The sequence below is a fragment of the Phymastichus coffea genome, unplaced genomic scaffold, assembly GCF_024137745.1.
Source record: "Phymastichus coffea isolate CEN01 unplaced genomic scaffold, Cenicafe_Pcof_1.1 PCOF00039, whole genome shotgun sequence".
Lineage (NCBI taxonomy): Eukaryota > Metazoa > Arthropoda > Insecta > Hymenoptera > Eulophidae > Phymastichus > Phymastichus coffea.
The window spans coordinates 716,419-741,237 of record NW_026706850.1 but is presented as its reverse complement, the minus strand read 5'-3'; the positions used below and the strand labels follow the sequence as shown (position 1 = coordinate 741,237).

The following is a 24,819-nucleotide window of genomic DNA, read 5'->3' as shown; positions in this document are numbered from 1 at the left end:
TCGAGAGATGTGTATGTACGCTGGAAAAACCCCACCCAACGTCCCGTGACAAATGCAACTTTTACTTCCGGCGGGCTTTAGTTCGTCAGCTTCGTCAGTAGTGTTGCGCCGCCTGGTGTCGTTGATTCTCAGTCCCCCAGCAGCAGCAGCAGCGTGTACTCGTGTTTCCTCTGCCAGCACAGCACAGCACACAAGTCGCCGTTGCACGTCACAACTCCGCCAACAAAAACTAGATCTTCAAAGCTCTAATAACTTTGCAGTAGCTGCAGTTGTATATCTCCGAGGGATACCCTTTGTTTGTCGTATGTCCATCCAGAATCTCAACACATTTGGTGAGTCGATATTTTTGTATGTAAAACACCACGAAATCGAGCTTTCTCTCTCTTTCTCACACACGCACTCGTCAAAATGGCGGTGGCGTCTTGCATTGCGCGACGCAATCGAAGAAAGCATTTTTTCCTCGTCACACGTTCCACTTTAATGAGAATCATTCAGACAAGTGATTGACTAACACATTGCCGTCGCTTTTTTTTCATAGACCCCTTTGCGGATGCAATCAAGGGTTCAGACGACGATGTCCAGGACGGTCTCGTGCATATAAGGATCCAACAGCGGAATGGTCGCAAGACCTTAACCACCGTGCAGGGCCTCTCGTCTGAATATGACTTGAAGAAAATTGTCAGAGCATGTAAAAAGGTAAGGCGAAACACACCATCATAACAATATTTTGCTTCTTCACTCCTATTCATTTCCCCTCGTTGTCTGCGCACGCCTTGGACTCGATTCTCGACGTTGCTCTATGAGCAACGACAGCAGTACATTTTTTCTTTTTTATCTCTTGCTTCGCATGAGCTAGCGTGTACGCTTAAATATAGATCAGATAATAAAAATACCTTGCTCTTTGTTTATTAGATAGAGCAGATATTTTTGTGTTAAAATCGTGATTGTGGTGTCTGTTATTTAGCAGACTTTGATATGCTTTTTGCGCGCGCACTTAGTTTCAACGTGTGACTTAAGTTCCTTGTTCTTACGAACTCTCACGTGTTCTAAAATGTTTCTGGTATATGACCAAGTTCAATTCCTATTTGGATTTATTTGAATTTGCCAAGATGTTGCTTTGTTAGGATGAGTGATCATGCTATATTTATCTATGACCTTGTCTGCTTTGAGCATTTCAAGTATATTTTTAAAATAGTTTGAGCACGTTTGCTGTACTTGAGCTTATTTTTCACATTTGATCATCATGAGATTTTTAATATTGTGATTTACTTGCTTGGCCTTAGATTATTCATTAACATTGATTTTATTTGCAGGAGTTTGCCTGCAATGGGACTGTAATTGAGCATCCGGAGTACGGGGAGGTATTGCAGCTGCAGGGGGACCAGCGTGAAAATATATGCCAGTGGCTAACAAAATCTGGTCTGGCGAAACCTGACCAACTGAAAGTTCATGGTTTCTAATTAACAGATTATACAAGAACAACAAAACCATCACCCATGCCACTACCATCCAAAATAACTCCACCTCTACCGATACTTAACTGTCTCAAATTCTCTGTATCAGTTACTACTACTCGTTGATACTACTTGTGGAATATTCCCCCAACTCATTATAATACACGTATATATTTCAATAAACAAAAGGAATATAAACAATACTTATATAAAAAAAATAGGCACAATACTATTTTAATCAGACAGCAGTTTTGTAAGGATTATAGGGAAGCAATATTTTACAGCCTTACGTTAGATGATCCGACGTGGACGACGAACTCTACAAAGATGACTGTGTCACATTTTGTGTAATAGAGATATAACTAGGCATTTTTCAGAGAATACGTGAGCGAGCGATAAACACTGTTAGCTACGAATGGGTCTTCATTTTGATATTAGATAATATGTATCTGGGCGCAATAGATGTGTTCAGAGAGATTTGAAGAACTAAGTGTTTAAACTAGGGCTCAAATTGGCTTTTTTCTTACTTATTATTGTAATTAAACTTGTTTAGATTCTGTTGGAACAAAGAAAATGAATAAACTTGCTCTTTTTCATTTTACGTATTGTAAGTAAATGATGAAAGTTGTAGTTTCTGTGCTTAAATGATCAAATAATGTTGAACGACGATGGAGTCACATATGTTCTCTCGACTTTTGTGCCTTTAAGTCTGCATCGATTTTCATGATGTATAATTTGTGTAAAACGCGACAAGATCTTTTTCTTTTTATGTAATATATATCACGATGCGACTTTACGATTATTATCAATTTCCCTTTATAACTTTACTTTTCTCTTTTGTAAATCAGTATTCTTGACACTGAATTGTTTGTTTCCCTTTTTTCAATGAAAAATGTGGCTGTTCTAGATAAATAAATGGCAATTCACCAGTTTCACGTATATTAACTATTCTCGTTCTTTATAATACCTTTCCAAATTAGATTTAATTAAGGTGACTGCATTGAATCTGATGTATTCTTAACGCATGGTATTGTGAATATTAAAAAGAAATTTATTATATTGTGATCTGTTAATAAATTTTACACGATAGAAAATATATTTTAATGTAAAATTAATAAAAAAACAATTGTCGTTGTAAAACTTTGCAAAATCAATCGAGTCAGTGGCATATTAATCATTGTGTATTGACTAATCTGACATGACGATCGAGGTCATTGAAAACCTTCATAATATCAGCGAATGCATTGTATAAATTCTAAGATTGGAGTATTTTTTATCAAAATATAAGCTTACGTGCAAAACTTACGGGATTTCATATTCGTCTTGTTTAGATGCGCTTTCGTGGGCGAATGTAACGGTTCATCATATCGTCGTTTTATTCGCTCGTCCATTAATGTCTTAATCATCGAAATTATACAGTATATTTTCATTCTCGTTAACAAATATACGAGTTTGTTTGGAATTTAATGAGCATCAATTTATTTTCTCGATTTTAAATTGTTTTCCAACAAAAATAAACGACGGGACGGTGAAACAAAATTTAATAATTGAAAGAGAATGTGTATAACAAGACAATACATTGTCAACTTAAGATTGTTGTTTTAAAATTCATTGCAGAAAAACTTGGGAAAATGACAACCATAACTGTGGGTTTAGAGGTGAAGAAGACAAATGAAATTATATATACACTTTAAAAAAAAAGAACAGCACGAGATTAATGAATCTCAGCGCTTACTGATTTATATTTAGACATGGAGAACACAGAATAAAAAATTTTACGTAAAACATGATATCGAAACTTTCAGATAAGATTTTACAAGATAATAATAGCTATTTTCATATTCTTAACATAATTGTTGTATTTCATCAAAGAATTTCTACTATAATAAATCTATATAACTTAAAATATTTCCATTTGGTTCTTTTTCTATTGTTTGTGAAAAGTTAAGTGTACATAAAACGATAATTTATCTTTTTTTCAATAGAAAACTTGCTCCAAGACAAAAATGGTCGCTTCCTACTATCGCGTTAGGAATAGTCGGAAGAAACTCTGAACATTCTTCCGCTGTTGGCAATCGATATTTTTCCAATGGCGTTAATTGGCTATAAAATATATAATCGACAGTTATCCAACGATTTTGAAATGTCGTTGCTTCGCTTCTTCCGTTTTTATCCGTATGATTATATACACTCTTAAATCGAAATGGATGTGTTAGAAGGCCTGATGAAAATGTGACATAGTGGCCATCAGATATTTCTATTTTTTGATAATTATTGGTTTTAGAGTTGAATGAAGTACTTTCTAAGAGATCATTCGTCAGATCATCTTCTTTAGGTTGATATTGATTTTCTGCATTTCTTAACTATAATTTCAAATTTCAAATATTAAATAATTTAATTAATATGATACTATCTAAAAAAAAAAATAAATAAATAAAAGAACGTGTATCTTATGATCACGAACTGTGCTGCAAACCACTTGTCGCGTTTACTGTTAATACTTGCATGCTTTGCATTTTTCTATTACAATCACTATTAAGTATAATATTATATATTTATATTTCTTACCATAATTTTTCCACTTCCTATGCCGGATAATCTTTTCGATAATACGTTCAGATGCTGGCACTCGTCCGTAACATACAAATGAGGTGGTATCAAAGAGTTCGACAGACAACGGTAGTCAGATTCCTCTAAATTTCTACCTTTTCCTACAAATTCTATGGAACCCTCAGTAACAAAATTGTAAACTCCACTATATGGTTCAAGATTAAAATCTCCTGATAGTACAATTGGTAGATATCTAGGACCTGTTCTGTTAAAATTTAATATTTAATTATTACTTACCTAATATTTTATAAATTTTGTATACTTACAAGGTATTTTCAACAAAAGCTATTCTTTCAATTTCGGCAAAAAGTAACTGTATTTGACCTAATCTCACATCATTGCGTCGTGGATTAAAAAGTAAATGTGTAGTTGCAACAACAAATTTTGTTTCAGGACTTTCTTTTAAAGAAAATTTTGCAACCAAACCAACATTGTCTCTACTTAGTAGTTCAATACCATTCTGGTAAAGTTCAACTTTGGAAAACTCTAACAAATTAAATAAATCTTCTTTATACAGAACCAGAAGCCCGTCTTTTTTATCGTTTGTTCGCTTTTTGTACAAGTGTGTGAAACCATTCTCTTGAAAAGGAATCAAAATTTCTTGTAAATATTGATATTGAACTTCTTGTAAACAAATTACCTATAACAATTGTATACAAGACAAATAATATCATGCTTAGCATTTCAAGTAATAATCACAAATTTTGTAACGCACATGGGCATTTAATTCCAATATTTCTTCCATTAATAGAGGTTTTCTGTGTTCCCAAGGTAATGCTTTTTTGTCATGGGTTCTGTACAGGTATGAATGTGTTTCTAATAAATCTTGAGCTAGTATGTTAAATGATAATAATTTGAAGATGAATGAGTCCTTTGATGTACCAGCAGCATTTCCTACAGTATTAAAAAATATTTAAAAAATTAGCATAATTACATGAAGATGTATGTTCTTATCTATGAGGTATTGTTCTTTGAATAGTGAGATCTGCTTCAAGCAGTTGAATAAATTATTGCGTGAATAATTATTATTACTGGGTCTTTAAATTTAAATTCAAGAAATGAGAGAATTTAATAAATTTTTAAATGTGCTATACCTTTGTCAACTTTTTTCCATTTTCGAATATCTTTGTATTTTTTCTTGTCAATGAGTCTTTTTTTTATTAAACTGTTGTGATCATTATTAAGGAAATTAACACCTAAATTGTTTACATTTTTGTCAAATGTGTTTGTAACACTAAGTTTCTGTAATGTAAAATCAATATCTTTTATGCCATCAGCACATGAATCTGAAATATCAGATGTCAAATCACAGTGTGGATTATCCATATAAGAATATTTTACGCAGTTTCCAATAGAAAACTTTGAAGAAACAAATAATGCTTTAAAAATCTGCAAAAAATTAAGTTATCATAATTTTGTAAGATATATAAATTTAATGTTAAAACAAAAGCAAAAGATTAGATCTTACATTTAAGTGATGATAAAATATTGTCTGCAGTTGAACCTTTGGACAACAAACACTTATTGCTAGCGAGGCTGGTGCCAAAAATCTAGTGATCCAGTTCATTTATTTTAATTAATTCTGGTGTTTTAGATAATTCATATGTCTTCGTATATAGTTACTTTTGTTCCTTATTTTATGTCTATTTTTTTTCAAATTTAAATTTATCTATAATGAAATTCAAAAACATAACTATAAAAACAAAAGATATTTTGATATAATATTCTTGTTTCTTCCATTTAAAACTGATCAATGTAAGTAAACTAGATAAATTTTTCACATAAAAAAATACATAATAAGTAAGATCTCAATTAGCATAATTTTTAGAACTTGTGGCCTTGGTTGTAGCATAAAAATGCAAGCAATGTAAATCAAATAAGTAATGGTGTTATTGTATACTTTAGTGTTGATGCTGACAATACAATGCTTCAAATGTACTGCATTTACTTGTGCAAACTTATTAATTTGTTTTTATTACTCCTTGTATAATTTTGGCACAAAATTGATGTTATATTGCTTTGATTTCCTATAGCACCAACTTTTTAGTAAAATTAAATGATCAGTGAATGTAATGTTTCCAGTTTATGATTCAATAACTTACTGAAATAATGTTGCAAGCACTTGTGAGTAACATTGAAATATTTTACAAGTTGATAACGACTTAAAGGTTAATCTGACCCCCATGAAGTTGTCTGCAAATTTATTGTTCACTCAGTACTGCAGCATTGCCATGTTGAAAACCAACTTATTTCGGAATAATTCGAATTTGAAATAATTGAAATTAATAAAATAAAAATCTAGTCTGGCTATAGGGCGAGCAACGGATACGTGAAGATTCTTTCGCATACGTCAAGTTTATTGCGCGAACGAACCATTAACCGACGGAAAATTTTCCAGAAAACTTTTCGCGTAGGTGAAAGACTCCGTGGCTAAATGTATTTCGTGTAGTCGTGTACACTAAAATCCGTGTGCATTGGGTATTTCGCATAACCAAGTATATTTCATATAAGAAAACGGTTGTCCGCATAAGCGAAAGGCTTTTCGGCGCGCGCCCGCGAATAACTTTTCGCGTACGTAAAATACACGTGGCTACAGAGTTTTCCGTTTCCGCAAAACATTTTTATGCATCCGAAATATATTTGGTCACTAATCTTTTGCGTAAATGAAGATTGTTGGTTACAAGCACGTACGCGAAAAATTTTCCGTCGCAGTCAACGGTTAGTTCGTGTACGCGCTGTTCGCCTTATAGGTTGACCGATTAAATTCTGTCAATAAATTGACAGATGGTACTGCAAAAGAATTGTTACATTAATTATTAATTGTTACTAATTTCTCTTTCACGAATTTGATTAATAGAAGTATAATTTGATAATTATTGCATAAATTTCAGTGCAATATCGCAACCTTTCAGGCTTTACATAATTCATACTAAATTTATCAACGATTGATCATTACGATGAAACGTACATATCATATGGAAATAATATAAAATATGAAGAAAAAAAAAAGCTTGTCATAAAATCCGCAAGAGGGTAGATTTGTCTGCTATTGGCTAGTCGGGCAATGGGCCGAACCCGGCCGAGCACAACCGAGGTCCAAGCGAGCTGCGTGCGCTAGTTAAAGTGAGAGGTGGTGATTGTCGCGTGCGCGTAGTGGAGTGAGAAAACGAATGCACGTATGCAGCAGCAGCAGCGCATACACGGGGATATATCGTTAGTGAGTTGCCGTACACAGACAAGCCACACTAACAAGCAGCAGTACAGCAGCGGCAAGCAAGATAGGCCAGAGCACAAAGTACGGGGGCCCCAGAATGCATTGAGCCACCACGGCATGTGCCTTTCGTGTGCGTCGGCCATTTTGTAGTTTCCTCGAGGAAATCGAGCCTCGTTCCTGGCCTCGCGTCTCGCTCTCGTGCGACGAGAGAGAACAGACACGAGAGAGTGGTGTGTGGAGTGGTGTCCGTCTCCGGTTCGGCACGTCGCGGCCTCCGAACAGATATATCTCTCTGTTTCTGCCAGGCTAATCGGGTAAGCCTAAACAACACGCACCAGACAAGCCATCATCTTCTGGCTGCTGCATTGCCGTCATTGTCGCCGCAGCCGCTGCCGATCAGTGCCGAAAACAGTGTGTTCTTCATCTGTTGTTCGCGCTCTCTCTGGATATATTATCAACGAGAGACACGACGAGTATATTGTAGTAGTAGTGTGTGAGCGGCGGCCATCCATCCGTCCGGGACACGCAGCAGTCACTCTCTCTCTCTCTCTCTCTCTCTCTCTCTCTCTCTCTCTCTCTCTCTCTCTCTCTCTCTCTCTCTCTCTCTCTCTCTCTCTCTCTCTCTCTCTCTCTCTCTCTCTCTCTCTCTCTCTCTCTCTCTCTCTCACACACACTCTCTCTCTCTCACTCTCTCTCTCTTTCTCTCTCTCTCTCTCTCTTTCTCTCTCCCACACTCGATTCACATTTCTCGTTCGCTTGCCTCCCGGACACATACACGACAGAGCCTATACGTAACCGCGACAGCAGCTTGCAGCTGGCACGCGGCATACACGGGCAACTCGAAGTCTTCGCAATCTAGTCGCTTGACTGTCGTGGTTGAGTCGTGCGCGCACCAAAGGCGTGTTTAGTGTGTGTCGGGAAGGCAGGCGGGCAGGCGGCCGCGTGTTCGTTTTCGCGGATACCTGGTGCTGCTCTCGACTCCTCCTTGGAGGGCTGTCGCGGCAGCGGCGGCGGCTGCTCTATTTTTGGACAGCGCTGCTTGAAGCAAGTGAGCCTCGTGGTGCCCTACGAACGAGGTGGTAAGAGTGACTGAGGTGAGAGTTGCTGACTGCCATACGGACGGCTCCCGGACGCATGCTGTCTGACCTCTCGCGTGCGTTCTTACCCGGGTTGCAGCAGCCGTGCGAGCTTTTGCACACTCTCCTATTATATGCTCATCGGTTAGTGAGTGTCCGGCACACGAGAATCTCGCGCTGGCTGCTGCTGCGGCGGCGATAGCGGCGGTGTCTGTTCTTAGGCCGCACATAACATATGGTTATTTTTACCAGTGTGATAATTCCCAGAAAGATTACATCACTCCGAACCACTGTATCTTGTTTCATTGAGTGCAACGTTTTTTTGAATGCAAAGTGATATTTGGTGTGTTGCAGAAAGACGCACACGCACACAGACAAACGTGCACACACGGCGACATAAGAGAGAAAGAGAGAGAGAGAGTCAGAGTGGAAGACAGTGAGAATACAGGCAGAGAGACAGACTATAACTAGCAAGCAAGAGCAATCAAGCAAACTTTAATCTGTCTGTCTACAAAGGCAACGTGTACATGAATGGGGACATTGGCAAGCTCCCACCAGGGGCGGGTTACCCATCCACCCCTGAAAGCTTGGCTGTCGTGGCTAGCACTGGCCCTGGTATAGACTACACAGTCATGAACGGTGGGCCAGCACCAGCTGAACTTATGCTTGATACGGGCGTGGGTAGCTTGGAGCCTATACCCCAACTGGCCATGGGGATGGGTGGTGCTGTTGGCTATGTGGATATGACACCACTGGCAGATGTTTCTACACCACCTACTCAGATGCCTGACATCACACCCAACATACCCATCGATCAACTTAAACAGATGCTCTCTTCCCAACTAGAATACTATTTTTCCAGGTATATATAATGTTGTTTCATTGCTTTTCCATCACTGACTTGTTGGTGGATGTCAATCTTTTATTTATAAGTAATGCAGTTGTAGCATATAATTGTGCAGGGTTGAGGGAATGATTCCCATGAATATTGATTCAGTAGTAAGATTTCTGACTCATCATCAAACTGGCAACACAAATATCATAATTAACAAGTGACATAGCAAGTGTTCAGTATTGAAGTTCATTTAGATAATTTTTTTCAATGTTAACTTATAATTATGCTGAGGAAATCTTATTGATGCAGCTGTTATTTTTAATTTGTATTGCTCTGGAAATTCCGTTGACTTTTACTTTTATAAGTGTGTAATCTAAATTGACTTCCTCTTAGGACATTGAACTTTGAGAAGTATTACCTACTATGTGACTTTGTTGTTAAAATGGTTGTTGAATCATATCCATTTAGTTGCATTCATTATAAAATAGTATGAATTATCAATGAATTGATATCTAAAATACTCACTTGAAAAACAAATTTTATGAAATTGAACTTATTCTGATTTTGTAAATTATCAAAAGTCACGACTTAGATATAGTAAAAAAAGTGATTAATTTTTTTAATAAAAAATTATCATTCTATAATCTTTAAAGTAATCAAAAACTTAGTTTATGATTAAGTTGTCAATCATAATAACTTTATCTATACTTCGTTAAGATTTCTTAGTATAAATCAAGTAATAAATTAGTTAATGGTATCTCCTGTCTAATCAATGCAGGATAGGATTTTAATACTTTAGTACTATTGTCATTGCAGTTTGTAAATTTTCATAAGTATTTCAATGATGATTCAATCAAACTTCTTCATAATTTTCTAATTGGTATTTTTGGTTATATTATCCAGGGAGAATTTAGCAAATGATACATATTTATTATCACAAATGGATAATGATCAATATGTACCAATTTGGACTGTGGCAAATTTCAACCAAGTCAAAAAATTGACTAAAGACATTAAGCTGATAACAGAGGTGCTCAGAGAGTCACCCAATGTACAAGTTGATGAAGAAGGCCAAAAAGTGAGACCAAACCACAAACGCTGTATAGTTATACTTCGTGAAATACCTGACTCTACTCCGTTAGAAGATGTAAAGGTAAGTTACTTTCATTAGCACTTCAATTATTTTATTCCAAGCTATGTATGATTCTTCTTATCAACTTTCACATATTGATACTAGACCTATTGATTTTATTACTTATTAATACGGATCAAGTTAATTCATCTAAAATTTCTACAAACGATAGGTACCATGATTAAATTGTGATTTTCATTACAATTACAGAATTTATTTTCTGGAGAAGGCTGCCCCAGGTTTATTTCTTGCGAATTTGCTCACAACAGTTCGTGGTATGTTACTTTTGAGTCTGACGAGGATGCTCAAAAAGCCTACAGGTTTCTCAGAGAAGAAGTTTGCGAATTTCAGGTAAAGATAATTTCGAATTTTATTCTAAAAATTCTTAAGGAATAATATTCGGATCAAGATAAACCACACGTTTGATTTTTTAACTTCACAGGGAAAACCAATAATGGCGCGTATCAAAGCTAAACCAATGAACAGGCTACCAATGCCAGCAGTAACCAGTGTAGGTGGGATGAAAAACGGTTATAGAACACCACCCCCGCCACCAGTGTACGGTGATCCCAGTAGTTTTCAACCGGGTCAGCAACGATTTCTATATACGAATGGCACAACGATGCCGCAGACTACAATGCCGCCATATCCCAATCAAGTAGTTTACGTAAGTTTTTGTACCAAATTCATGCTTTATATTCCCATCATGAAATTGAATTCGTATAGTCATGAATGGGAGTTTCTCCATGCAGTTTTATCAGAAAGTTTCATTGTATTGTCATCGGAAATTTGATGTATTAATGGATTCTGATGATTCTTCGTGCGAAACTCCCACGATTCATTGTTTGTTAAGAGTAAATTCGATATCATTAAACTTGAGTAGTGTTTACCATTGTCTTCTCAGCACCAACCGTTCTATCCTGCGGGGATGATGCCTTGGGGTCCAGCCAGTCCGGCTTACTTCGATATGAGTGTCTTCACCATGAATGGGATTGCTTCTCATGGCTCATTTAAGCCCCATAACAGAGGATACAATCAAAGAAACAGGTAAGTATCTATGTCTTTTCATTACGAAGAACACGAAGATCGAGTATTAATTTTCAAACTATGCTTGCCAGCACATATTCGAGGAACAAGCAGAGAAATGGTTCGGATAGAGGAGGAGGTGGTGGTGGAGGTGGTGGCGGTGGTGGCGGTGGCCTGATGGACAGCGGAGGTAATATGGTACCGATGACACGAACCTCGCATCCTCCATTGAGTGGAGGGCCCGTACCCTTGGGAATGGCTGCGCCAACCCTATCCAATATCTTGCCCAGTGCAAAGCCAATTACTTCTTCCTACTCAGCTGGCACAAAGTTCCAGTCCTCCCATGCGCCCAGCATTGGCGGAGATCATCAGTACACTAGCAGTCACGCTAACAAAGGATCGCAGGTAATTTAACAGTGACTGTCACGGCTATAACTTTTTGCGAGCCTAATAAATGTGTATTAAAATTGACGTTTGATTACAGGACACGTTGAGAAATAAAAAGAATATATCTAGCAACGTATCGACGTTCTCATTGAAGGAGAACGAGTCACAGTCTCAGGATCCATCGATCCAATTTCCGCGTCATCGTACACACCGCAGGACCAAAGATTCGGAGACACTGTCCAAGACAAACAGTGGCGGCGGCGGTAATGGTGGCGGTGGTGGTTTAAGTGCTGGCAATACCAGTGGCAATGGTGGTAACAATACCTTGCCCTCGTCAGCCAACAAAGAGGCTTCCAACAGCTCGAGTGTCGGTGGCAGCGCTGGCGCGCAGCACAATAGGGGCGTTCAGTTCGATCTGGAGGCTTCGGCGTTCCCACCTTTGCCTGGTCTTGATGCCTCAAAACCACCACATAACTCGAATGACAGCCCTAACACCGAACAGTCGCAGCAGAACAGGCTGTCTGACGTGGTGAAGGGTACCGCCAAGCTTAAGAGCACAAACAAGGATAAAGAGCATTCGTTGTCGTTACCGGCATCATCGACGCCAGCGTCGGCGCCACAAACAACGACAACGACGAGCTACCATCAACCGCAGTATCATCATCATCATCAATCAGCCGCGCAATCTCATCATCATCACCATCACCACCATCACCATCATCAGCAGCAACAGCAACAGCAACAGCCACAGCAACAGCAACAGCCGCAGCAACATCAGCAGCAACATCAGCAGCAACATCAGCAACATCAGCAACATCATCAACATCATCAACATCATCAACATTATCACCAAGCGGTCGTGAGTAGCGGCAGTGGTGGTAGCAATGTAACAAGGTCATCGAGTCCTGGAAATCATCAGTATCATCAGCAACATCAGCAGCAACAAAGATCGTCGACAGATGCGGTGAATACTGCCGCGAATTCTAATACTCCTGCGCCTGCTACTAGTGCCGCGGCTGCCAGTGTTGCAGCTGCCAGTGGCGATTCCGATGTCGCCCTCAGCACCGTCACCCTCACCCCCCCATCATCTCCCGATAAGTGAGTGTCGACTTCTCTTCTCTCTCACCCTATCTCTTATACTTTCTGTCTGCTCTTTCTACTCTATCTACCTTTTTGTCTTATTCTCTCTGTCTCTTCAATTCTTTCTCTTTGGTAATCTATTAGCTGATGCGAACGGATTTGTGCGTGCATGTGTTCTCTATCATGCTCTCTGTCGGTGTCGCTAGCGAGCGCTTTCGCCAGAAGAGCTTTGTTCGACCTTTGAAAGTAAGCCAAAACAAAAATCGAACGACACTATGTTGCCTTATTTTTTTTCCAAACGTGAGAACGGTTATGGTGTTTGGTCGATTTGGGGTTTAGTTTTGCTGTTTTGGCACCGTTGAATTAATCGAATTTTTTTTCACTTTCGAATCTATTTGGATCTTTTCTAGAAAAGTGCGCCCTAGACGGACACTGATCTTTTCAGAAAATTAATTAATTAATTAATGCTCCTATGCGAAAACACATGCACTTCTGTTGTACACGTGAGCACACTTGCTCCGTTTTACGAATTGTTATTCTATTACAATTTTTTTATGATTTTTTTTTCACACCGTAGTTTTAAAAATTACTCCAGACGATAAGAAAAAGAAAACTTTCGTTTCCAAAGTTATAATACATCTTTGACGATCGAACATCAATTCTAAATAAAAAATTATTTACCTTTTTTTTTGTTCACTCGATCGCAGTGCCACTGGTCTCTTGGTAAATAATGACCACGTGTATAATGTAAATTGATTTTTATGAATCATTCGGAAGTAGGTAAGCCCCTTTGTTACGATAATTGTCCTACAAATATGTTAATAATGTGACTTTGCTATTTGAGAAGAAAGTCGTTATATTTTTAAGAGATAGACATTGTACATTTTAAAAAAGTACGAATTCAACGGACGCGTTAGGCGTGCATATAGTTATTCAATAGATGGTTATAAATATGGAATAACTTGATATTAATAGCTATCTTATATTATTTAATTTGTATTGACTGATCGATAAAATATAAAGGACAGAAAAAAGTATAAAAAAACAAAAAAAAAGTAATAATGCATATTAAAACTTTGATAAAAGTTATATGTGAATATATTGTTTGCATTCATTATGAGTTGATACTTAAAGTTTCATCTTTTTTTATTTTAAACGATTATTTGTATTCAGTTCATACTGAATAGTGACTACTATGCCTACTTGTTCAATATATCAATTTTATATACGATAGAAAACAATTGATTAATGACTGCCATTGTCAATAAGCTATACAGAAAGCAATCTATTGTTGTTACGTTAAAATGACAGAATTAAAAACGATGCTGAGTTGATATCGAGGTACGTCGAGTCCAGGGCAATTCAGTTGATTATTTTTCTTGTCTTGCGGCACACAATGTATGCGCACACCGGACCGCACGATTTTTCCCCCGTATGTGCATACATCGATGCGGCATGTATATCACGAGGATGAAAGATGTGCGGGCACATGACATAAAGCCTGGGGAATGCAGAATTGTTGTGAATGTTATTTAGCTGCGTTATCATGCGCTGTGTTCGGTGGATGTTATTATTGCTATTATTAATATTATTATTACATTTTTTTCGTTGTAAACTCGCTAGGTCTCATCCACCATTTGAATACTTTCATTATATTAGATAAATTGAACGAATATGATGGCGCGAGGTTATAAGAATTCGACACGTTTATATAAATCTATATATATATATATAGCATTCTGCGAGACAATGTTCTTCCCGACGTCGCAGAATTTTAGATAGTCATTGCATATATAAATATATATATATATATATATATATATATATATATTGTTTAATGTTCGCGTGATTAACGACGACGAATTTACAAAAAAAACTAAAAGAAATCAACAACAAACAAGCAATTGAAACATGCGAGCTGTCAAATTTCTTTATAAAAATAGACTCGATCTAGACGGTTGTTTGCAAAGTGTCTCTTTTGCATACACACTTTACTTTTACACCGATTGCGTTTTGTTTTCTTTCGTTTTTTTACCAATTTTAATTTTTTTTTCTTTCTCAAGTTTTCCTTTGATTTTTGATACCTTTTTAGCTTTTCTTTTTTTCTCTCTCACTTTTTCCTTCTTGAAAAGCAGCTCTAAATATAGGTGCGTCTTGATAAAGAAAAAAGAAAAAAAGAATTTTTTTCTCGCTCAGTGATTGAAAAACCCTCGGATTCTCATCAGTCAGAGAGTTACCGGAATTACGGGGTGCCTTTGAAAGATAACGCGATCGCAAAAAATAAACGTTTTTTTTTTTTGTAATGTACAGCCGAAAGATGTGAAAGATATGAAAAATATATAATCAAAGTCTCCCGTGTGTGCGTAGTCAAAGCATTTCTCGGTATTAGTCAAGAGGAGACTCTCTCTCTCTGTTTTGTTTTTTCTTTCGCGTTTATTGCCATCTCTCTGCTGGATCTTAGCAATTAGATCAGAGGAGTGACGAACGACGCTTAAGGATTATTTTTTAATAATATTCAGGGTTCTTTAATATAATTACGATTTATTAATTTACGATTACTATTATTATTACGATTGTTTGGTTTCGTGTTACTTTAAAGGCATTCATTTAAAGTTTCTAGTTTATAATGAGTATCAATAACTAATAATCTGTAATGTTTCGAATCGTTAAAAAAGAAGGACAAAAGATACAAAAAAACGCAAATAAAAAAATAAGCATGGTTTATTTTATTATTATTACGCAATTATTATTACTACTATTATTAGTTATTATAGTTATTATTATTGCTATTATTATTACTATTATTACATTATTATATTATTATTTGCTAATGACTATAAAATCATTGTCATTGAGAGTAAATAAACAATGTGTATAATGGTTTGTTAACTAGTGTGTGTTAAAACTTTTGCTAGTCCCATATACTTCTTCTCCTTAAAGCCCTCACTCTTTTATAGGTTCGGGTACATTCTCTTTTTTTATTTTCTCTGTCTTTTATTTCAGTAAACGTATTTGTTGTATATGCATGCTGTGTATTTTATTATCTCTTTTTGTGCACGACAATATTTAAGGGCACCTATACCACGCGAACTTGAAGCTTTTTATCTCATCACTTGTGTACAGTGGAATCTCGACAGATCCAATTCCTAAATGTTGTTTATTAGTGGTTTCCGGAGCGACAACATGAAAATCAAGCGTTCGCACCGACGTGGCACTCATCATATTCAAACTTAATTTTCAATCTCTTCACGTAGTTTATAATAAAATTGCATTGAAATTTTTGAAAATTATTATTGAATTGCAGACTTTAAAGTACGACTGTCGAAAATAATTTGAATCTTTATCGATAATCCGTGAAAAATTGTCTCGGGCTTCCACTCGTACCACTAAAGAATTCTTCTCACTAGATGTTCGTAAAAATGTTTACCGTAAAATCAGGTATTGGTCCTCTTAAAACAACAAGTAAAAGAAACGTAAAAACGAGCGTGCCGCGCTTTATCTCGTAAAATAAAACAAAAAAATGAAATAAATAAAAACTAAAAGTAGTAAGCAAAAGAAAGTATATAAGCGTTAAACGAAAGCCACGAACAAATCAGGTCTCCGAAATGCACCGCCGGCGACAGATCAATTAAGACTGACGTGAACACGACTGCGCTAGCTGCATCCCCATCGGCCAAGCAAATAATCGTGGATCAGACCTTGGAGGCCGATAGCGACGAGCAGCATTTGGAGCAAGCGACGGTAAGTCGAGAACCAGCAATCAAAAAAGAGCAAGCAATCTCCACACTTATCTCTCTATCTCTCTCTCTCTCTCTCTACTGTTCTACTCTTTCGCCTCTCTTCCTTCCATTTGTCTAACACGAGAAATTTGACAGCTGGCATGATTACTATATTTTTTTACAACAACAATCCGGCATGCTTTCGGTGTCGTCCTCGGTGCATCTATCATTCATGACATGGTGCTGGTGGTGGGTACCTCACGAGTTTTCTAGAAGTTTTTTTCGTGTGCTGGTTTTTTAAATGTATCGTTACAAGAGAACATATAAATCATACATACATGACTAACGTTTAGTACACACCAGGGTTAAAGGGTCATAGGATTGGTTTATGGGTACGTCAGGCAAATTGTATTTTTTATATTTTTTGCGACCATTTTACACGATGGTACTAGGTCTCATTTGTGTGCGTGCGTGCGTGTGCGTGCCTGTGTGCGCGCGTACGAGTGAGTGTGTACATCGCAAAAGTAAGCTCATTACTCTTCTAAACGCTCTGGATTCTGTGTGAAGGTGAGCCTACAGGGAAATCTTGTCAGGTGGAGATTAAAAATTTAATCAATGTCGATTTTTCAATCCACCTTGCAAAGTAATAACAAATTGTGTACATCTTTGCCGATGCGCATCTAAGATTGTACATCGTAAAGAAAAATAATTGAGAAATTCATAGCAATGAAAAACAATGATTTCTTAATCTTTTTTTTTTTTCATTGAAATATATTAATGGTGCAAGGTAAACTAACATTTAGGAAGTTACTAAATAAATATCCTATTTCACTATGGGCTTACTAAAAGAACCGTCTAACTGTTTGTAAAGAACCAAATTAATAAAACCATTTCATCAAAAATTCATAGAGATCGGCAATGAAAGTATTCATGAGTTGATTTGCAATTTTGCAGGACATCACGAGGCCGAGCTATGCCCAAGTAGCTCAGCAGCAGCAGCAGCGCGAGCAACACTGCATCAAACACAAATCTGACGAGAGAGAAGGAGTCGCGTAAAGGGACTCGTAAGTTATCAATCTTCCAAAGGCGTCATATATACACTTGAAAATTTAGATTCGATGATTGAACTTGTACAAAATCAAATCTGACTTTTATTGCAGATATGCTACTGCATATTCGAAGGCAGTTACCAAACGAAGACTACAAGAGTCCTACGAAGCCAGGGCAAAAGCGTTTTTACATTGTACAGTGAGAAAATAAGAAAAAAACAAACATATAAGAAAAATATTAATTCGCCTGCATAATCGCGATCGATAAATTTATTATAAAAAATAAAACTGTAGAGAGAGAGACTTCTAATTGGGGTGAGTGAAGATAACAGAAATTAACGCGATTTGATCCTTTGATGAGAAAACATTGTTATCGTTTTGGGTTCTGTGATCACACACCGACGAACGATTAGATTCGCTATATTTGTAGCTTGTAAAATGTTTGTTCTCTCCAAAAGAAAGCACCAGCCGAGGAAAGTGTTTTTATTCTTGTGCCAAAAAACAAAAAAAACAATTAAAAACCCTGTGCGTCTTTCGATATAAGTGCAACGAATGATCAAGGCGCCAATCCGATTTTATTTTAGGATTTAATTTCACCTGTGTATTTTCCAGAATATTGATAGTCACGCGAGCTTTCTCTTAGAATTATAAGAACGAAAAATATTTTCATATTTTTTGTTGAATGTATTATTTAGCCTATTAAGCTTAAGAGAAACATTTTTTCTTTAAAATGTTTTCAGTGTTGCACTTGCTTTTGAGACTGTTTAAAAATTTTTGCATACAATAATCATTACGAAAATAAGTATAGTTTTACTAATTACATATAATTTTGGCGTATAAAATTTGAAATGTAAAAAAAAAAAAAAAAAAATTGTAAAATTTACAAGCGAACGAGATCACTGTCATATACTGTGCTCCAATTCGTTTGGTTTCATAAAAATATTGATAAAAATGCAAAACTAGTACGTAAAAAAGTAGCTGTAAATTCAAAAGCAAAAAGAAAGCGTTAGATAGTTTCGAATTCGTTCAATTCATTTGTAATAACGAAGTATTATCAATATTCTGGAAAATAAAATCACGCGGAAGTCGATTTGTTCGAAAGTTTTTCTTTTATTTCGAAACAAAACGACTAGTCATTTTCATTATTATTGAATAATTGCTCACACAGGAGTTTCTTGAGAAGAAAAAGTTATGGCACGAAGTTTATTTTACAAGATATCCTATTATTGTTACGAGAAATAACATTTAATTTAGGAGTGTATGCTTTGATAGAGGAATGAAAATATGTAGTAGTAAAAGAAACGAGTAAAAAATATTACTAATGGAAAAAAGAGAAGAAAAATGGTATTAGAGCACGCGATTAAGTGCCTCAAGCGTTGTGTATATTACAGGAGTTTGGCTTTATAAGTTACAAGCAACTACATGTATCTATATACATTACTAATCAAGTAACGCATATGATACATTTGTTAAAAATATGCGTGGTAAAATCGAGGTAATGGATGATAAAGATAAACAAAAAAAAATTAAAATGGTAATCGATGATAAAAAACCAATCTCCTGATATATAAAATAAACTAAAGATTTATTGACGTATGTAATTATCTGTAAGGAATATCACATAATTAACGTCTTTATTATAAACATTAATTATCTTATTAACGTATAAGTTAGCAACGCTGCCTCTTTAATTTTTTTTTTACGATTTCACTAAACTTGGTTCTCGTTGCAATGTTGTTACAGAGGAAAGAAAAAAAATTGTTAAAAAAAGCAAAAAAACAAAAATAATGAGTGTCGATGGGAAAATTCTTAGCGCATGAATTATATACTCATACAAGCGCATACATTATGTAATTATTTAGTTCGGTCGGCGTTGACGTTTTGAGAGTTGTTCAGCGAAAGACACAGTGAGGGAGGGAGGGAGGTAAGGAGGGAGAGAGGGTGGATGGGAGAAAGGGAGAAGAGGAGGATAGCGAGAGAGATACAAAAGAAACGGAAGTAGAACGAGATACTGATCGAGAGACGATTTTAAAAAAGAAAAAAATGAAATACCATCCGCACGACTCGTTAAGCGCTCGCAATTTTCACTTGTAAATAATTATATTCCTATCGACGCATATAAAAAAAGAAGAAAATATTCACGAAAGTGATTTCCGGATACATTGGTCTTCCTCGGATGAAAGTTTGTCACGCATGAGAATGAGTCGTGCTGAGACGGTATATGCAAAAATGCGTTGATCGCTTTTTCTTTTAGCGATAAAGAAGTCCAGCGAGTCATCGGCTTTTGAATGAGGGATGATAGTGCTCGCCAATTCATTCATTACGTAAATGCCGCTTTCGCGCACGTTTCTGCAGCATCACAGGCGATTGCTCTTTTACACGCTCGCGAAAGTGAATTTTTTCTTGCGTTTTAATTAAAGATTTTTTCTCTATTTTACCGTTTCCGACTGTAACCCTTTTTTGTTCTCTCGACAATACTAAGCTTTTTTGTTTCCTTTGAAATACAGACTTTATTTTAAGAATACGAGTTAGACTTAGTTTGTTTTTCTTCTTTTGCTATCATAACGAAATTACAAGTGGCATTGATTGATCATTTTTATTCTTGCCTTTATTTAGCTTAATTTTTACTTTTTTCGCAAATGGTACACAATTATGCTGCACAAGATGCGTTTTTGCGAAAGAAAAAAAGAAGCTTTTAATTTCTACATTTAGGCAGCCGCTGCAATTATAAAAATGTAAAGTATGTAATAAACAAAACAAAAAATATATATATACAAGCAGTGATCACTGACGATATACCAATGCCTTGGATCCAATTGCTTTAGCCGAATCTTTAGCGGTGTATCACTTACGATGTTATGTGTATAAAGGATAATCTCTCGACGACTCAATCCACTTTATGAAAAATTTGCGTCTCTTTTAACCGTCAAACTAATGAAAGTTAATCGCAAAGTAGTAAACGCATTATTAACCATTTTATCGTATAAGAAGTGCGTGTGATAGTCGCATTAAAATGGAATACAAGAGTGGGTGTAGGAAACATTATTAAATATAAATATTAGTGAAATGATAAAAGAATTATGAGTTTATATATATGAGAGATCAAAGGTAAATTGCAGAATAATAGTATAATTAAGGGTTTTTACTAGATCGAATTACAGAGTTAAATGCGAACAAAAAATGTCCTTGTTTATTTTGAATTTACCAAATCGACGATTATTTTATCGCGAGTCGATAAATTAATCGCTAAGTCAAAATGTAGTTTAGTTACTGTTATTTTATTTATGCATTTCTCATTTTGGTGAATCTTTTTTTGTAATGGATTTAGATGAGAACCCTTGAAAAAAATGTGTAATGTACAGCGATGCAGCGATTAATAGAGGTGGATTATTTGAAAAGTGATAAGGTCATTAACAAACAAAAAATAATAGGCAAGGTTGAAATAACGTTTAATTTACTCACGATCAAATCAGCATGTACTGTGATTAGATTGAAGTCTCCCTAACTTCTCCATACAAAAAAAAATAAAATAAATATATATGATAATACGCAAAATATAAGGAATAATACACTTAAACTCGCAAATACTAAACAAACAAAAAAAATAATGAAATACGAAATGCAAAAAAATAAAGTAAATATTAGCGCAACGTATATATTGTACTCCGTTTCTGATAGACTAAGCGATCCTAGAAAGTCTGATTTTTTAACTTTTAATGAGGAATGTAAATATTAAGATGGTCTACGACGTTTGTTTATTATTAATATATGTAAAAGGTTTCAAAATTAAAAACTATGGTGTAATTACTGTAATTACTGTTACCGGGGTTCTAGCTTTTATTGTAGTTTTGAACGCAGCGTTGGGTCCCAGTAAATCGTCCATTCGCTTCAATCGCCTTATTCTATTAAAAACAACATTAATGATTTTATAAAAGTGCAAATGTACGCAAAACCAAAGTGTGTTTTTGAATAATTTAATAAAAATAATTAGACTCATCAGAAAGTAGAACAGACTTTCAGCTATAGACTTTGTATGTGCAATTACTGATTTATAGTACTTTTATAAAATAATTACTGTTCACGAGGCACGTTTGATGCTAACGTAAATTGAAATGAAAATAAAATAAAAAGTATTCAAAATTTCACTACTAGTACCCAGCTTTGCGATATCAGCCGTAGACGAAGGTTGTTTCTTATAATTTTGTATGATATATACATAACATAAACATATATGGCGATGAGATATATAAAAATATATAGGAAGCGCCCTGGTTGCCGACAAAAAAAATAATCTATTTTTTTTTTAATTAAACAATCGTACAAAACTAAGAATCGTTTTTAGATAATATCGTAGAATTTGGCCTAGTGATGTTTGTAGACAAGAATGAAAAAGAATTAAAGACGTATAAGAACGCCGAAGGGTTATAGACAATTACAAACTAATCGATTTCACTTGTTGCTGAATCTTTTGTATCGCAATCGACGAAAACAAAATGAACAAAGAAAGAATGATAGAAAGCTGAGAAAAACTGCCGATAATCTAATTAACAAAAAATACAAGATACATACGTGAGACTGACGGTATCACCTTACTAGAAAAAAAATATATTGTAGAGAAGAAAAGAGAAAAAAATTTTGAAACCAAACCTGTTAGTTTGTTTCCGAGTTCTAAAGAGAGCTTCTACGTAGGAATTAACTGTACGGTTTAACAGTTTCTCGATATATATTCACGCTTTTATTGCATAAATACATAAAACAAAAAGTGAGAAAGAAAAAGAAATCCCATGAAAAAACAATAGCGAGAGAGAAACGAAAAAAGATATTTAAGAAAGCACACGTAGTGGTAATCACCTATTAAAAAGTAAATAAATAAATAATACACACACACCCCGTTTGGACGCACGTGAAAATCGTCTCGTTGTAATCGTCGTCTCGAGCGTCTTGTCACAAAAATGTGTAATCAAACAACTGTACAGTAGTTCGAATTTGAAGATGTAACGCCATAAAGTAAAACAAAAATCCCATACCATTATTTCATTGGAATTGCGCAGCTTTCGATTAGACATACATTCTAGCGTTTCGTTTTTTTTCTTCGTCGAAGTGTACATTTTTTCTATGTGTGCGCCTTTCCAGTTACGGTACTTCCTGCATGTATAGAGCGAATCAATCGTCTCGATTGCTATGTTGTTCGCTGAAAGGGAAAAAGTGTATTTTATATTTCCACCTCTAAAAGCTAAAACCAACAAAAACATAAATAAAAAATAAATGATAGATGTCAATCAACTTACGGTGTGCTTAAAAGGTAATTTCGAAATTTTTCAAGTATAAACGTCGGTGTCTAGACAGAGATACAAATTATAGATGTATTTTACTTGCCTTACCTTATTCTCGGTGTTCGTTTCAACTTTTAATCGTTGCTCAATATTTTTCGGAATAATCGCAAAGCAAATAAATGTAGCTTTGAATCATTTTTTTCTATTCTTTCTTGGTGCATTTATTGTGAGGAATTGCTTTAGACTCTCAAGGAAAAAGCTTCTGTATCGTGAAAAACGTGCGACAAAAGTTAAGGTCCTTCACGCAGTTCGGATTACAAATTTACGACTAAGATTATTTAATTCTGGCTGAAAATTGATTGTAAGACAATACCGATGCAAATAATTTTTGCTCGCGGAGTAATCAAACGAATCTCATTGTTCACGCTGGAAACGTGTAAAAAGTCGTGAGTTTCGCTCGAATGGCAGAAAAGCTTCATCATACTCAAATAAGCACTCTTAACGAAAAAAAAAAAAAAAAAACAATACATACAAAAAGAACAAACGAACATAAAACTCTTTCGTAGATGTTTAAACGGACATTGGTCTCATTTCGCGTTTCTTCTGAAATCTCTCACGAGACACGCATACACACACGTGAATGTCATGCGCCAATAATGGGGGTAAACAAAATAGTCTACCGTAACAGTAACACAAATGTGCGTTCAGTGCCTTTTTAATTAAACGATGAATAACTTTTGGATCAAAAGCGCTTGCATTGCGATGAATAAAATAACAAACAAACGCAATCTTCCACAATATTTCCTCCTCATCCTCAGCTTCTCTCGTGTGCAAACGAATATAAGTAGCCTGTGTAGTATTTCATTTTTTCGTTTTTTTTTCAAGCGAAGCACGAGCGTCTAAATAATGAAGCGTCAAAGCAGGGAAGACAAGCGTAGATACGATTCGTTTTCGTTAAGAGTGTCGTCACGTAGCAAATCTTCATTCTTCTTTCTTTTGAAAGCCCCGTCACGAAACAAGTTAATTCCTGCTAAATGACAAAAAAAAATTAATAAGAGGTCATACGATAAACAATAAGTATACATATACGATGATGATAAACATAGCTGCAGCCAGTTTAGAAGTGTGTGGACGAGTAAACACGTATTTTTATAAATTTGTTTCGATATCAACGCTAATGTACCACCGCTAAAGTATGTACGGCAGAATACAAAAATATATATAATACTTTTAACGGAGGAGTATATAAATGAGTGTGTCGCGCGAATTATTAACACAATACCTGTAAGTAAACATTAAAATAAATACAAAAAACGCAAGTAACAAACACGTGGGGTGGAATTAACAAAATAAAAACAAATAACACATTAACAAACAAAAAAATGAAGTAACTGTAAACTACATTAACACATAAGCAAAGTATATGATATTCGAGAGGGAGAGAGTAAGAGAGGATTACCGAAGGACGTGAGCAAACGAGAGTGCGCATGTAATCCTATATTATATGATTTTATTGAAGAGTTGAATTTTATGGGGATATATATATAAAGTACATATGTATATCTGCTCTCAATTGCGAAATGCGTTATATATTAATACTATTATTACTGAAGAAAAGAAAATAGAAATTTATTATTACGATTTATTATTTGTATCGATTAACGATTTTCATTGTCGAATTATTAGCATCAATTATCATTATTATTGCAAAGAAATGACAACAACAAAATCACAGTTCGATCACGATTATTAACATTTAATACCTTTGTGACTGTGGAGAATTTTGGTGTATCTGTATTATTGTAAATGTATATAAGAAAAAAAACAAAGTTTATCCGATTGAGCCCCGAGTAGGGTTATTAGAAACTACTTTGTACATAATATACATAACATGAATAAATATAGATATACGTAACACGAGAATAATGGTCATTTACGCCTATAAACGACGCCCACACAATCCT

General features: G+C 35.4%; 3 protein-coding genes across 9 annotated transcripts; 2 read left to right on the top strand and 1 right to left on the bottom strand.

The window, feature by feature from the left end:
* Positions 1-93: 93 nt before the first annotated feature.
* On the top strand, positions 94-2,399 carry LOC131664017 (eukaryotic translation initiation factor eIF1). Its single transcript, XM_058934843.1, has 3 exons — positions 94-332; positions 539-696; positions 1,314-2,399. The coding sequence occupies exons 1-3, from the start codon at positions 305-307 to the stop codon at positions 1,458-1,460; spliced, it is 333 nt and encodes a 110-aa protein (XP_058790826.1). The 5' UTR covers positions 94-304; the 3' UTR covers positions 1,461-2,399.
* On the bottom strand, positions 2,244-7,767 carry LOC131664016 (protein angel-like). Of its 4 annotated transcripts, XM_058934840.1 has the most exons (8): positions 6,167-6,707; positions 5,965-6,103; positions 5,533-5,733; positions 5,159-5,453; positions 4,780-4,958; positions 4,331-4,704; positions 4,023-4,269; positions 2,244-3,817 (listed from the first exon to the last, which is right to left on the bottom strand). In XM_058934840.1, the coding sequence occupies exons 3-8, from the start codon at positions 5,629-5,631 to the stop codon at positions 3,422-3,424; spliced, it is 1,590 nt and encodes a 529-aa protein (XP_058790823.1). In that variant the 5' UTR covers positions 5,632-5,733; positions 5,965-6,103; positions 6,167-6,707; the 3' UTR covers positions 2,244-3,421. The 4 variants fall into 4 exon arrangements, with proteins under 4 accessions (XP_058790823.1, XP_058790825.1, XP_058790824.1 ...); XM_058934842.1 differs by lacking the exons at positions 5,965-6,103; positions 6,167-6,707 and adding an exon at positions 7,614-7,767; XM_058934841.1 differs by lacking the exon at positions 5,965-6,103 and having other exon boundaries at positions 5,533-5,757.
* On the top strand, positions 6,943-24,761 carry LOC131664015 (la-related protein Larp4B). 4 transcript variants are annotated; one of them, XM_058934837.1, is made up of 11 exons: positions 6,943-7,592; positions 8,709-9,216; positions 10,093-10,342; positions 10,532-10,672; positions 10,764-10,988; positions 11,226-11,368; positions 11,407-11,752; positions 11,889-12,832; positions 16,411-16,555; positions 17,488-17,597; positions 17,694-24,761. In XM_058934837.1, exons 2-10 carry the CDS (start codon positions 8,882-8,884, stop codon positions 17,587-17,589), a joined length of 2,631 nt encoding a protein of 876 aa, XP_058790820.1. In that variant the 5' UTR covers positions 6,943-7,592; positions 8,709-8,881; the 3' UTR covers positions 17,590-17,597; positions 17,694-24,761. The 4 variants fall into 4 exon arrangements, 3 of the variants coding, with proteins under 3 accessions (XP_058790820.1, XP_058790818.1, XP_058790819.1); XM_058934835.1 differs by having other exon boundaries at positions 6,946-7,592; positions 11,440-11,752; positions 11,832-12,832; XM_058934836.1 differs by lacking the exon at positions 6,943-7,592 and adding an exon at positions 8,052-8,372 and having other exon boundaries at positions 11,440-11,752; positions 11,832-12,832.
* The last annotated feature ends 58 nt before the right edge of the window (positions 24,762-24,819 follow it).